This window comes from Bactrocera dorsalis, chromosome 2 (assembly GCF_023373825.1).
Source record: "Bactrocera dorsalis isolate Fly_Bdor chromosome 2, ASM2337382v1, whole genome shotgun sequence".
Lineage (NCBI taxonomy): Eukaryota > Metazoa > Arthropoda > Insecta > Diptera > Tephritidae > Bactrocera > Bactrocera dorsalis.
The window spans coordinates 1,662,934-1,675,584 of record NC_064304.1 but is presented as its reverse complement, the minus strand read 5'-3'; the positions used below and the strand labels follow the sequence as shown (position 1 = coordinate 1,675,584).

At 37.1% G+C, this 12,651-nt stretch overlaps 1 protein-coding gene across 3 annotated transcripts in view; it reads left to right on the top strand.

Moving 5' to 3' along the window:
* The window catches only part of LOC105233943 (uncharacterized), a 119,257-nt gene that overhangs the window by 51,337 nt on the left and 55,269 nt on the right, over positions 1–12,651 (top strand). For all 3 annotated transcript variants that reach the window (XM_011216121.4, XM_049446992.1, XM_019993051.3), the window contains exon 2: positions 1,224–2,333. In XM_011216121.4, the coding sequence (XP_011214423.3) occupies positions 1,319–2,333 (1,015 nt within the window). In that variant the 5' untranslated portion in view covers positions 1,224–1,318. The remainder of the gene's footprint in view (positions 1–1,223; positions 2,334–12,651) is intronic.

Sequence of the window (12,651 nt, the reverse complement as noted above, 5' to 3'; positions counted from 1 at the left end):
CGAACAGCAAACAGTGTTTCCGGCAGAAATAACAATCGAATAGGACAATAGAAAATGCTGGGTAAAAAGGAATAGAAAGGCAACAACAAAATATGAAAGCAAGAATTACATGTTACACTCGGCAACGCAGTGCACGTAGCGCTTTGACACTGGCAACACCGGCAGCAACAACAACAAAATTAACCTTTGCTGCTCCCCAACAACTGTGGTGTAAATAAACGCACGTGAGCGCTCTTGCGAACGTATTAGTGGTTCGAAACTCACACATACTCCTCTGAGTGTGTGTGTGTGTGTAGAACAGTTATGAATGAAAACGCTTACAAGGGAAGCTCCGCGGCGCAATTTAAGCCAACGGTGTCCCTCCCTTTAATTTTCGTAGAAAAGACAATACTAATCTTGTCAAGTAGCTCAGGAAACATGCAGTAAGGAGTAGATTTAGCGCATAAGATGGTAGCTAGCGTATATTCTAGGATTTTTCGAAGATTTTTCGTTGTCATTGGCGAATGAAATTTATTTTTATATTTTTTAGACGCCTTCCACTAATTTTATTAATATATTGGGTAGTCGAAAAAGTTTGTGCAGCAACTATGACATCTATTGACAAAATACGAAAAGACTTTTTCGACTAACCAGTATATGTGTAACACTAAACTGAGGTTTGCGAAATAAATATTTACCGAACACTATCCGATACTCTTACTTCTAACGGTATTAAAAAACTATTTTAACAATTACACCTAACTACCGTTAGCAAGCTTAAATTCAAGCTATCAAATCATAATTAATTTAAAAAATGTAGCAATTCGAATATTTGTTGTCGGCAGACCGCAAAGCGAAAAATGCTAAAAATGTAAAACGTTGAAGCGCAGCAAAAAATGCAAATCGAGAACAAACAAATTTAAAATAAACACGCCAGCAATGCGCGGCGATGATAAACTAAACAAAATGCAGCGACAATGACGGCGACAATTACAGACTCAAATGCAAACACAAATAAATTAATTTATTATTTGCTCGCCACACACACACACATACATATGCGCGTATATATTGACAGCCATTGTCCTGGCAAAAAGTATTTGCGCAAAACAACGCCAACAACGCGACCGCAAAAGCGGAAAAAGCGCGATGAACGTGCGGGCCGCGCAGGGCGTGTAATCAAACGTAGTGGAGCGTGAAAATATACCGATAAATGAATGAGTGTTTGTTTGTTTGTTTTGAAGGAAATAATCGACGAGCACGCGAACGCCGCATGCGGCGCCAACAACAGCGACAGCGACAATAACGCACAGAAAAACTTTTCCAACGAAAAAATATAATGATTAAATTAAAAATGAATGCGGCGGTTAACAATATCGCTGGCTGCAAAAACTCCGTTAATAGTAAATACAAAAAGTGTAAAAACAATAATAGAAATAGCTCGGAGAGCATCAACAGCGCCGATGGCGATATTGGGCCGTTGCACGCCGAACTACAACGACTGCAGAACAGCGAACAACAAACAAGCGTAAGTCAATGGCAGCAGAGAGCACCGTTACAGCAACGAACACACAGCGTGCAACACACTGATAAGAGCGACCGCGCGCCTAGCCACGTGCAACCCCAACAACACTGCCACCACCACCATCACCAGCAATGCCATCAGCAGCAGTTCCAGCATCAGCTTTTACATGACCACCAGCAAAACGGCGCGGCAACAAAGCGCTGTGTCGAGCAAGCGCAACAACAAAGCGAACAACATAAGCAGCCATTTCCGACAAATGCGTCCGATAAACGGCAGCAACATTTTAATCAACAACATCCACAACATGAAGGCCAACGCCAGCAGCAGTGCCACACACAACAGCTGCAACAGCAACAAAACCAGCGACGATTGCGGCTGTGGCCATCACTATGCCTCGCCACCAGCAGAAGCAACAATATCAATTGTAGTAGCAACCACACCACCAGCACAAGTAAATTCAATTCAACAGAAGCATCACTTCACACACCCAGCACAGCGGCATTGACCACAACCACGTTATTCGCTTCGACGTCAACATCGTGTGCTTCATCGTCAACGCGTGGTTGGGCATCGTCAGCGACGGCGAAAGTTTCGGTGGCGGGGACGGCGGCGCAGGGCAGCCAACGCGCCGCATATATATTTAAAGCCGTCAGATCGGCCTCACAGGCTGTGACAGCATATTATCTGTGGTGGCTGTTTGGTGTGTGTTTAGTCCTCTTCACAAACGGTGGACGTGACTGGCGGTCTGCGGAATTGACGCGTACAACATTTATGGTGGCGGCCACATATTTAGAACCGGACGAACTGATACACGAACTCGATAGACCAGGTGAGTCATCACACATACATACATATGTATGGATATACACGTGTCCTCCTTACATATCCCTAATATTTGTATATAAATGTATGTGTGTACATAGGGTTGAGGTTATTTAAAATCTGTGGCATAAATTTAGGCGTTGCGAAATGATGATTTAAGCGGGTGTTGAAATAATAACAAATGATTTTAGCACTCAAATTGGACTTGCAGTTGGAAAATTACATAATAATAAGCGGTGTATAGTCATAAATAAGTATGTTTAAACAAGTGAGGCGGTGATAAGTTCGGGAACGTGTGTTGAATGCTTATTATTAGATAATGGCATATGAGATCAATGTTTGTTATGAAAATAACAGCTGTAACTGAAGTATAGCAAACTCGTTCTATTAATTTTACAAAAATATTTACGTTAGTTCTCGAAATATTCTCTTTGAAATCAAGTTGTCAGACAGAAATCACTTTACATATTCGCTCTATGGGATCCAGGGACATTTCTGCAAAAATAGTATCCATTTTCCCCCTTACATTACATGACAGTAGGCAAACAAATTTCAAAATACTATTGAAATTTGTCTCATAATGAGATGTTTATATGTGATTGTCACATTGTTATTCCATATCCGAACTCAAAAATATCTCTTAATTTTTAATTGGAAAATAAATCATATTTGATTAAGAGCCACTTTAAAGAAGATACTCAACGTTAGGGACGAAAATTTGACTGTAAAACCCTAATAATGTTTACAGAAATTGCATTTGCTTCTATTAATGATTTCCAATTTTTTCGAGTTGCAACTCTTTTGTAGTCAGTGTGCAATATGTAAAGTGTTCCATTTCGAGGTTCCCAACTTTCTAAAGAAAAAACACAGAAACTTCAAAGTAAATGGTAAATGTCTATGATCATTCGAAAAAACATTTTTTGGCATTTATTTTTAGAGGATTATCTCTTTCAAATGTTGGCCGCGGCTACGTCTCAGATGGTCCATCCGTTCAATACCTCGTTCCAGCATTTCGACTCGGAATTGGCGAATGACCAATCTGTTGTTTTTTCCAGATGAAATGGCAGCTCTTGAATATCTACAGGTTACTCTTCGTCCCAAATACGGCGATTTTGCTTGTTTAAATACCTATTGACCCAGAAATGGTCCCCGTCGCTAAACAAAATTTGCCTCGAAAATGTAGAATCTTTTCACATATTTTCAGGACCGCATTGAGCGATGTCGCTCGGAAAGATCAAGCGCTTTAGTTTTTGTACAAGCTATATTTTGTATGCTCTCAATTTTAGATCACGACGTAAAATGCTCCAAATCGTTCCATACACGTGTACACTCTGAGGTACGACTGGTATATTTTCTTCATTGCGTGCTGTACGTGGTCTATTCGGTCGAATATTTTTATACAATGAATGCTCGGTCTCAAGATGGGTGATGGTGTTGTGAATAATACGCTCAGTAGGCCGATTATGTTGACAATAAGTTGGGCGAAGCGCTCGAAACACATTCTTTACAGTACAAAAATTTTCGAAATATAGTTGAACGATTTGTAAACTATGTTCAGAGGTAATTTTTTCCATGGTGAAATGCCAAACAATACTGAACAAAAATAACATGACAGTTTGACACGAGTCACGCGTGATCTGTCAAAAAAGTCTGTTTAAAAAACTACATCTACTTGTATCACCCGTTTTATACAAATTTCACCAATTTTGTGAACAAATAATTATTTTTCAAGAAAGTGCGATCAACTACTATCAGTAAGGTCATTTTCATTATATTTTACTCACACAAGTATGAATTGACCAACGATTAAAATATTGACTATTACAATTCAGAAAGAAAGCGATACAAAATGGTGCTGACTCGAAAAATATACAAAAGTTACAGTTTAAAATTCATATTCTTCAAATTGCTTAATGTTTAATGCGCAAAAATCTCGCACCGAATTAGCAAACTAAAATTGGAAAAAAGCTGTCCCACTATGGAATATTTTGATGTCTGACCACAAACCAATTTACAGAATGCGCACCAGCAACACTTTCGAAATATTTGCACAAACAAACCAAATCAAATACACGACAAATCACCTGGCGGGCCTCAGGGACCTTTAATGAGAAACTTGGATAAGCTCATAAATAAGCATTCACATATTTACGTTTATGCTAATAAGTAAGACATGTTCATATATCAGCTCTCAAGTTTGTGATGCGAAATCATATGCATAAAAGCATAATCAAATACTCGGCGAAGACGTGTGTCTGCCCCGAATGCCAATTACCTGTTATGTCAGTTTGTAAGTAGTTAATGAATTACTTAAATGCACACTAGAGACTAATTCAAACTCAAATATGCCAATATACAAGTATTGGAATGAAACTAATCTGCTCGCATTAATAAAAATTCAAAATCAATAAAATCAAAATCTTAGAAAATTTTATGATCGAAATTGGAATTAACAGGTTGAGCTGAGTTGAAGTATATTTCTTAGCTTCTTATTCTTTGTTGGCGCATATAACGCTAACGTAGTTATGGGCGAGTTTAAAAAAATACAGCGCGTCATTAGTTTTTTTTCTTTTCGGAAGCTGTTTTGATTATTTCTTTGTGTGTGTTGTTTACGTGGCGGGTCCCAAACTCAGCACACAACCCTGGAGAGGAATGTTTCGCCTTCAAACGGATATTTTTTGGCTTCCAATAGGATATTTGGTCTAAAGCCGCAAGCAGCTTATGCCATATAAAAAAGAATCGCTTCTGGCCACTCTCAAGTGAGTGGCGCTCAGAGAACTTTCCTCATTTTTACACATAGCCCCAAGCTCCTCTTTTGTTAGCTTCCTTTAACTAAAAACTCATCTACTCCTATATTATACTTAAATTAGTAGTTTCATTGATAAAAGTAATATTTACTGTCTTTTTACTCCTTCATAAGAGACTTATCAACCGTGAAAAAGAACACATTAGGAACAATATTTAAAAATGTAGTTTTGTCGAACTATCTTTGTGCCGACATATCACTAGATATTCCCTAACAAAATAAAAACGTAACTTATCTGCTTTTTGAACTCAGAATCATTCGCTAGATTGTGGGTCTCTTTCGTGACTTTTTCTCGACATAGGTTTTGCAAATATTCTTTTGATGCAAATCAAACATTGGCAAGCTTCTTAGTCAAAACAATAACCAAAATGTGTTGAGTCCATCCATTAGGCTGTTTTTTGTTTAGCCTTTTTGGTGTTGTTATCAATAACAAGAGTCTGAAGTACGCGGAAATTTTTCATGACCTCACAACCTACCTAAAACATTTCTTCAAAATTGTCAACATCTCCATAGCCGCGATTTCATTGGATATACAAAAGGTCAAGCAAGTTCCTTGTTATTGTTTTACAATGACAAAAATGAAGAATTCGAAGAGGAATATGTATTTATTTTAAGTACTAACTTCAAAAGAGTAGAAATTACTTTTCTTCATATAACTAGATTTCTTGAAAAAACTGATTTGGTTTAATACTTTGACAATAGAAACTAATGGAGGCCTTAGCATTGTGTAAGTACTTCGAAAGTTTAAATATTATTTGCTTTACTTTGTCTTCCATATATTTCTTATTTTTCCAAATGTGACCAACACTACATTGCAATTAATTTTACACGTTTTACACTAAAAAATAAACGAGTTCATTTAGCAAGTGCCAACGTTTTACGCTCATTCCAATGTCAGCCGTCAATCATCTGCAGACACGTTCCATCAAACCTGCTGTCCTCTCAACAAAATACTTAAATACTTTTCCGAATACATATCTCGGCATTTTATCATGTCACTAAATAGTTTTTTACAAATTTTATTGGACAGCTTAATTAATGTTATGCAAAACACTAACGAACGTCACTTCGCATTCACACATACATACATAAACACATAGTTAACAGTTCATATCGGATTTCACATTCCGACAACTTAATGACTTAATTTTGAGATAAAAATCAGCGGCAAATAAAAGCCATGGCTGATCGATCAAGTCACCGATAGTAAACTGATTGAGCCGATCTGACACTCGTAATTCTACTAACGAGAAGTATTTGCATAACAATAACAACAAAGCACGCCCGACAACATAACAGCCACAAATGGAGGCATAAAAACTAAACACACTTTAGTAATTGTTTGCGTAAACACAACTCATATGCATACATACCATCATCAACATAAATAATTTATTAAGTTCTTGCACATAATGAAAATTGTGTAAGTTTGTGATTTAAGCACGACAAGGAAACCCTTTATTCCTCACTTGCGCCCACATGTGCATACATGTGGCATATGCGCCACACACACGGGCATTACATAAAAAGAAAGAACAGAACGATAGAAAATCATACTCACATTTAGTGATTCTGCAGAAACTTTGTTACGACAAGTCATTTTTTATTGGCTAACTCAAATAACTTTAGCCAACTAAGCGAAAAAATATTGTGGCAGCAAAAGTGAGGCAGCAAACAAATTACAACACATGTGGGAAAAGTTAGCAGCAGCGCCACGCCTGTGCGTGTGTGTGTGTGCCGGTGTGTCAGCTGCCAACTTTCAAATGAAATTAAGACACTAACCATCAACTACTTTGTCACTGTTTGCCTCCACCGCTGCGTTATGCATTATACGCACCCGCACCCGCTCCTGTCGTAGCTTAGGTATGTGTGTGTGTGCTCGAGGTAGGTGGCTCAGCTGCGTGCAGGCTTCTAGTGCTCTTCAACAATGCTTTATGCACCTTGGCACGTGCATTTAAGTTTTCTAGCTTTTGCCGCCATCATCATCAGCGCAAGAGTGTATGAAGGTGCCCCGAGCGTTTGCTCTCGCTTCTCCACAACCAGCGCAGCCCAAATGAAGCCGTACGTATACGACGTGGCGCACTGAGCACTTGCGGAGCAGGCTGTGTGCAGCCAGAAATGTTGCAAGTTTTCCTTGCTTGTTTTCTTACACTTCAACTACTAAGTATTTGCTTACTTGCCATGGCGGCGGCGGCATAAAACTTTACTGGATATGTGCGTGTGTGTGTTTGTGAGCTCGCAAAGAAATTCCTTTAAACGTAATTATGTTGCAAGGACATTTTCATTGTAAAAGTTGCATGGGCATGTTTTTTGCTTAACTTTTAATCGAAAGCATTTGTTTGTGGCTAACACTGCAGCTGTTGAAATTACTTTAGAATAGTCTGCCAGAACTTGAAACGCATGCTTTTTGCTCGCTTTTATTAACCCGCGCACACGTGTCGTGCAACTGCTGTAGTACTTTGGCAATTACAACATGACTAATTGAATTGGTTCGACCGAATCTGGCGTTAGGACGAAAAGCAATTAATCTCGAAAAAAGTCAAGGTTGTTTAGGATGTAGAAATGATTTCACTATAATATTTGATATGCCTTAAGGGGTTACATGTGTTTTATCGAGTAAAAAGCAGCCCTTTTTCAACAATTTTTTTCTCATATAAAAAATTAAATATTTTATTAGAATTTGTTTTGGTACAAATATACACTATTAAGAAAGAAATTATGAAATTTTTGGAAAAAAATATTTTAAACTGGCCATCGTGATGCCATTTTCAGTGACCCCTTGGAAAAAAGATGTGCCACAGGGTAAAATTGAATTTTTGGTAGACATTTTTGCAAAAAATTATAATTTCGAAAAATAAAATTTTGTTAATCGAAAAAAAACCTTCGTCCAGGTCTTTAAGAATTGTATCTCAAAACCCTGTGTAAAATTTCATGAAGATCGGTGAGTGGTTCTCAAGAAATCTTGTCAACCTGCTTCAAAAATACAGCTTCGAGATAAATGCCTTTAAAGACAGTGCGTTTAGCCTGGCTAGCCTCGAGCGCATAAGTTTTCAAAGCACTATCTTCGAAGCTATTACTCTGATCAACTTGAAAACAACATTATTCTAGAAATATTGTAATAAGAGCATAAAAAGTCGATTTTTTTAAACCGTGAACCCACGTAACCCCTTAAAGCAAGTGATTTTAGTTATCAATTTTCTAATCAAAATTAATGTTACCTCAGAAGTGTTTTAATTATGACAGATTTAATATCCGTGATTCAATTTGTTTCCGCAGATTTCCTAAGTCTCTTTGAAATCGATACTAATTATTTCATTGATTAAGTGAAGCTCGACTTTATCTATGGAGGGATCAAGCTTGATCAAATCATTCCGTTAAAGGGGTACTCTTGTCTAGAGGCCCGAATTTCTCACGCTTTTTGAGAAATGATAAAGGAAGGATGTACAATTTGTACCATAATTTTTTATTTATATACATATGAAGAGTTCATAAAATTTATAAAAAAAATTATTATAATTTTCTTCAGTGAGTTATGCATCCCTGAAGTAGTGGGGGAAAAATGCCTGAACGCTATGATATCTACGCTTGTGGTCATTGGAAAAGTAAATCAATGATGGCAAATTTATCAGTATAACGGTCGCTATCTTCAGAAGCTGCGAAACTATATTTTTTTTGCAAAAAACGGCGGTTACTTAAATGTAAACATTTTTTCAATACTTTTTCAAATTTTTGGGAATTTTTAATAATATAACAAATATAATAATTTAAATTTTTAATTTTTTTTTTATAGAGAAATGTTAAAGAATATTCGTGCCATAATTCAAGAAGATTAGAACTTGATATATTATGGGAACCGCATGAAAAAAATAGTTTTGAGGAAAATGCTTTTAAAGTTTTACGTTAACTCTCAGGCAGTTGCCACGGTCCATGACACCAAAAGGGTTATAGCTTCAGAAGTAATTTGAGTTTTGAAAAATCCTTTCAGGGAGATGTTTTAGAATATCTAAAATATTGAATTATAAAAAAAAACTATATATTTCTTAAATTTCTTAACTAGAATACCCTCTTAAACCAGTTTAGTTGTGAGCATAACCTAATGGTCTCAACTTCATCTAGCTTTTAGAGCATCGGACTAAATGGTCTACAATAAGTTTTTATATTGTTTAGCGATCTCGTTTCAAGCTATTCTACTGGCTTCAACGCGCTGCGCTGAATTTTCGCAAACCATTGTGAAGACTTTTATTGCGGTAATTTTTTAAGTGCAGCCACTTTAGCTTTTAAATACAGCAATCAGCTGAATCCAATTATAAAATACACTGCAATTTGCATAAACGCTGCTTGCCACATTTGCCACTGCTGGCGCTGCAGCCACTAAAACGCCAACGCGCTACAAAATCCACTTAATTAAAGTTAATGTGCAGTGGCACTTGCATAGAAAAGAATACAGTTTTCAAACGAAGCAACGTGCATTTTGTAGAAATGTGCAACATTTAAAAGTTAAACAAGTGATTTAAGCAGCCGCCGGAAAACACCAAAACCTTCAAATCTCGAGCAGACCAGTAGTGTTTGAAGTCTCTTTGGCGGTTATGTAATTTTTGCAGCCGCGTCAGTTTCATATGTAGACAGTTAAGTCGCTTATGTGGGGACCACTGTGTGTCGATTATGCTTTGGAAAAATATAATAAACCAACGGATATGAGCATAAAATGCACAAGCAAGGATAAATAACTAAAGCACTATGTAGGGAAGTATCCAACCCTGCAGTAAAGCCTACTAGCTCCGTGGAAAAGCGCTGTTTCACAAACAGACCACAAAGAGTCGGTCTCTCAGGCTAGTCTAGAGGGGCTTACTATTTTACGAAAATCGTTTTAGTAATGGTAGTCGATGGGTTCAGAGACTTCTTTGGTTATTGTTGAGAAAGATAATGTAGACAGTATGGCTGGACAGGAGATATTGAAGCAATTGAATTCTTGAATATAATATGGATTCATACAAAAAATATGAAGTTATCCTTTGTTGAGAGAAGGTAAAAATACTAGAGAAGCAATTTTAAAGTTCAATAAGGAAACTCTTTTAGGTGGCTTTAATAACTGTACAAAAGTAGTAACTGTGGCGTTGAAGTTTTATTTCTTCACCAGCATACTGGTTCTACTTTGGCCGAATTTCGACATTGCTGAGCTGATATGGGTTTTACTTACTGCATATATATATTAACATATATATATTAAATATATACATATGTCCTTATGTACGAGTGCTCGTATGTTAAGGTTAATGCGCCCGTCCAACGCCTTGTTCATATTGTTGCGGCGATGCAACTTTTCTCATTTAGCTGCATAGCATTTTATTTTGCTTTATCGTTGTTCGTTTTCTTCTTCCATTTTTGATGAGAACATGCGAGCATTTTGCACAAACTTGCGGCTGTGCGGACCAGCGTGCAATAAATAACAACGGGAAATTGCATACTTACACACAGCCGTAAATTCATGAATGTATGCGCCTGCTTGCCAGTATGTGTGAGGGGTGTGCATTTAAATATTTATATACCATATATGAGGCATACTATATATATATCTATATATGTGTGGGTAGTCTGTGCGAATTCTGCAATGACACTTGGGGAAAAATACGTTTTACATCACAAATTAAAGTGCAACGTCGTGCCTGCATACAAGTGTTTATGAAAACCGCCATTGTGTTCGGAATGGCCGAGTGCTGGATTTTCATGAGATTTGTGACTGTGTTTTAAACGTTCATTTTGTTTTTAAGATTTTGGTTTCGTTTAAAAACCTTGACTCACTTGTGCCCAACGCAAAAAAGCTAAAATATTCTCACATGCGTGCCTGTGTGTGTGTGTTTTTACATTCATAATATGTAATTATGGCGGCTTGTGTGCTTAACTGCGCTCAAACTGGAGCCTTGAGACCGGTCAACTGGCGTTGCATAGAAGAAACCCGCTCAGAAGCTAAAATATTTACATATTTTTTATGTAACGAATATAAGTATGTATGAATAAATAGAAGAGTTTTCTTAAAGCTCTACCACCAAGTCAGCGCTCTTTGCTCTGCAGTTGTCGATTCTTTGGCGTAAACGTGCTTCGTTTAAACTGGTATTAAATTCCTGGTAGTTTCGTATGAGAATTTTGGTAGTTTGGGATAAAGTTCCGCGTAGTTTCAGATAAAGTTCCGGGTAGATTCGTAAAAAGTTCCGGGTAGTTTCGCATAAAACGTCGGTTAGTTTCGTTTAAAATATCGGTTAGTTTCCCATAAAATTCCAGGTAGTTTTTTCAATAATATAGAGCATTTGAAGATTTTGAAAACTTCAAAATCAAATTCGAAAATTTCTTTTAAATTTGCGATATTATGGGAAATAGTCTGATAAAGTGGGGATATCGTATTTGATTTGAAAATATTGCGAAATTTGTTCTAAATGCTTTAATTTAAGAAGTCTATATCTAATGAAATTTGTGGATATTTGAGAAATATTTAAAAAAGATTTTCTTACAATCTGCTGGTATTTTTTTATACCTAGTAGAGAATATAAGAAGTTATAACAAACTAAGCTGATCGACACGTTTAGAAATACATTAATTTGTCATCATTAGATCTTCATTGACTTTAAAAATCAAAATTCAGAGAGTCCAAAATTATATAAACATGAATACGTTCGAGATTCTTCTAACATTACAGAATTATAGAGTATAAACGTATGTACGAGGTATACCATAATCTGAGCATTTTCAATTATCCCGATAAAATCTTTTTACAGTTCAACCTACGAACATTTAATCGTGTCTTGGTAACTGCACATATTACAATCTCAATTTTTCTGTTTCATGAGCAACTTCCCTGAAACAGCCACTCGCGCATATATCCTATGTGTAGTATAGTCCTGCAATGGATTCTGGCCAATCTTTTTCATTTGCGGCAGCTGGAAAGTTAGCTAGCTGAGTATAGTTGAGCATGGTTGACAGCAACAACAGCAACATATTACACTCCCCTCTCTGTTCCTATGTGTTGATGATAAACCAAATTGTAGCAGCTGCAGCGTCGGTTTTTCACGAAATTCTTACATTTTATTTCTAGTACAAATAACGGGGTAATCTGCGCACAAAAGCAACTCATTCGCATACGAAAAGCACATACACACGAGTATGTGTGCTCAGCAGTCTGGCCACACTCGCTGCCTCTCCGCAAGTCTACCAAGTTTATATGAGAGAAAAGTGGCACTTGGCAGACAGTCAAAAACCGAACGAAATGTAAAGCATGACTTTGAAGCTTCTCTGCAAGATTGTGAACACACCATACACGCTGGCTTCGTAAGGGGCTGAGGCGGTGACTTACTGTTTTTTACTTTATTCGCTTATGTGTTTGATGCATGGGGTTGTTATGTCCTGTGGAAAAGAGTAGATGACGAATTTTTGCGCCACTTGGCTTTCGCGGTTAAATTTTTCAAAGTTTTAAATTGCGGGTTTATTTAAGGCGGACGTTGCAGGGCATACAATTTAAGACAGCAAGAAA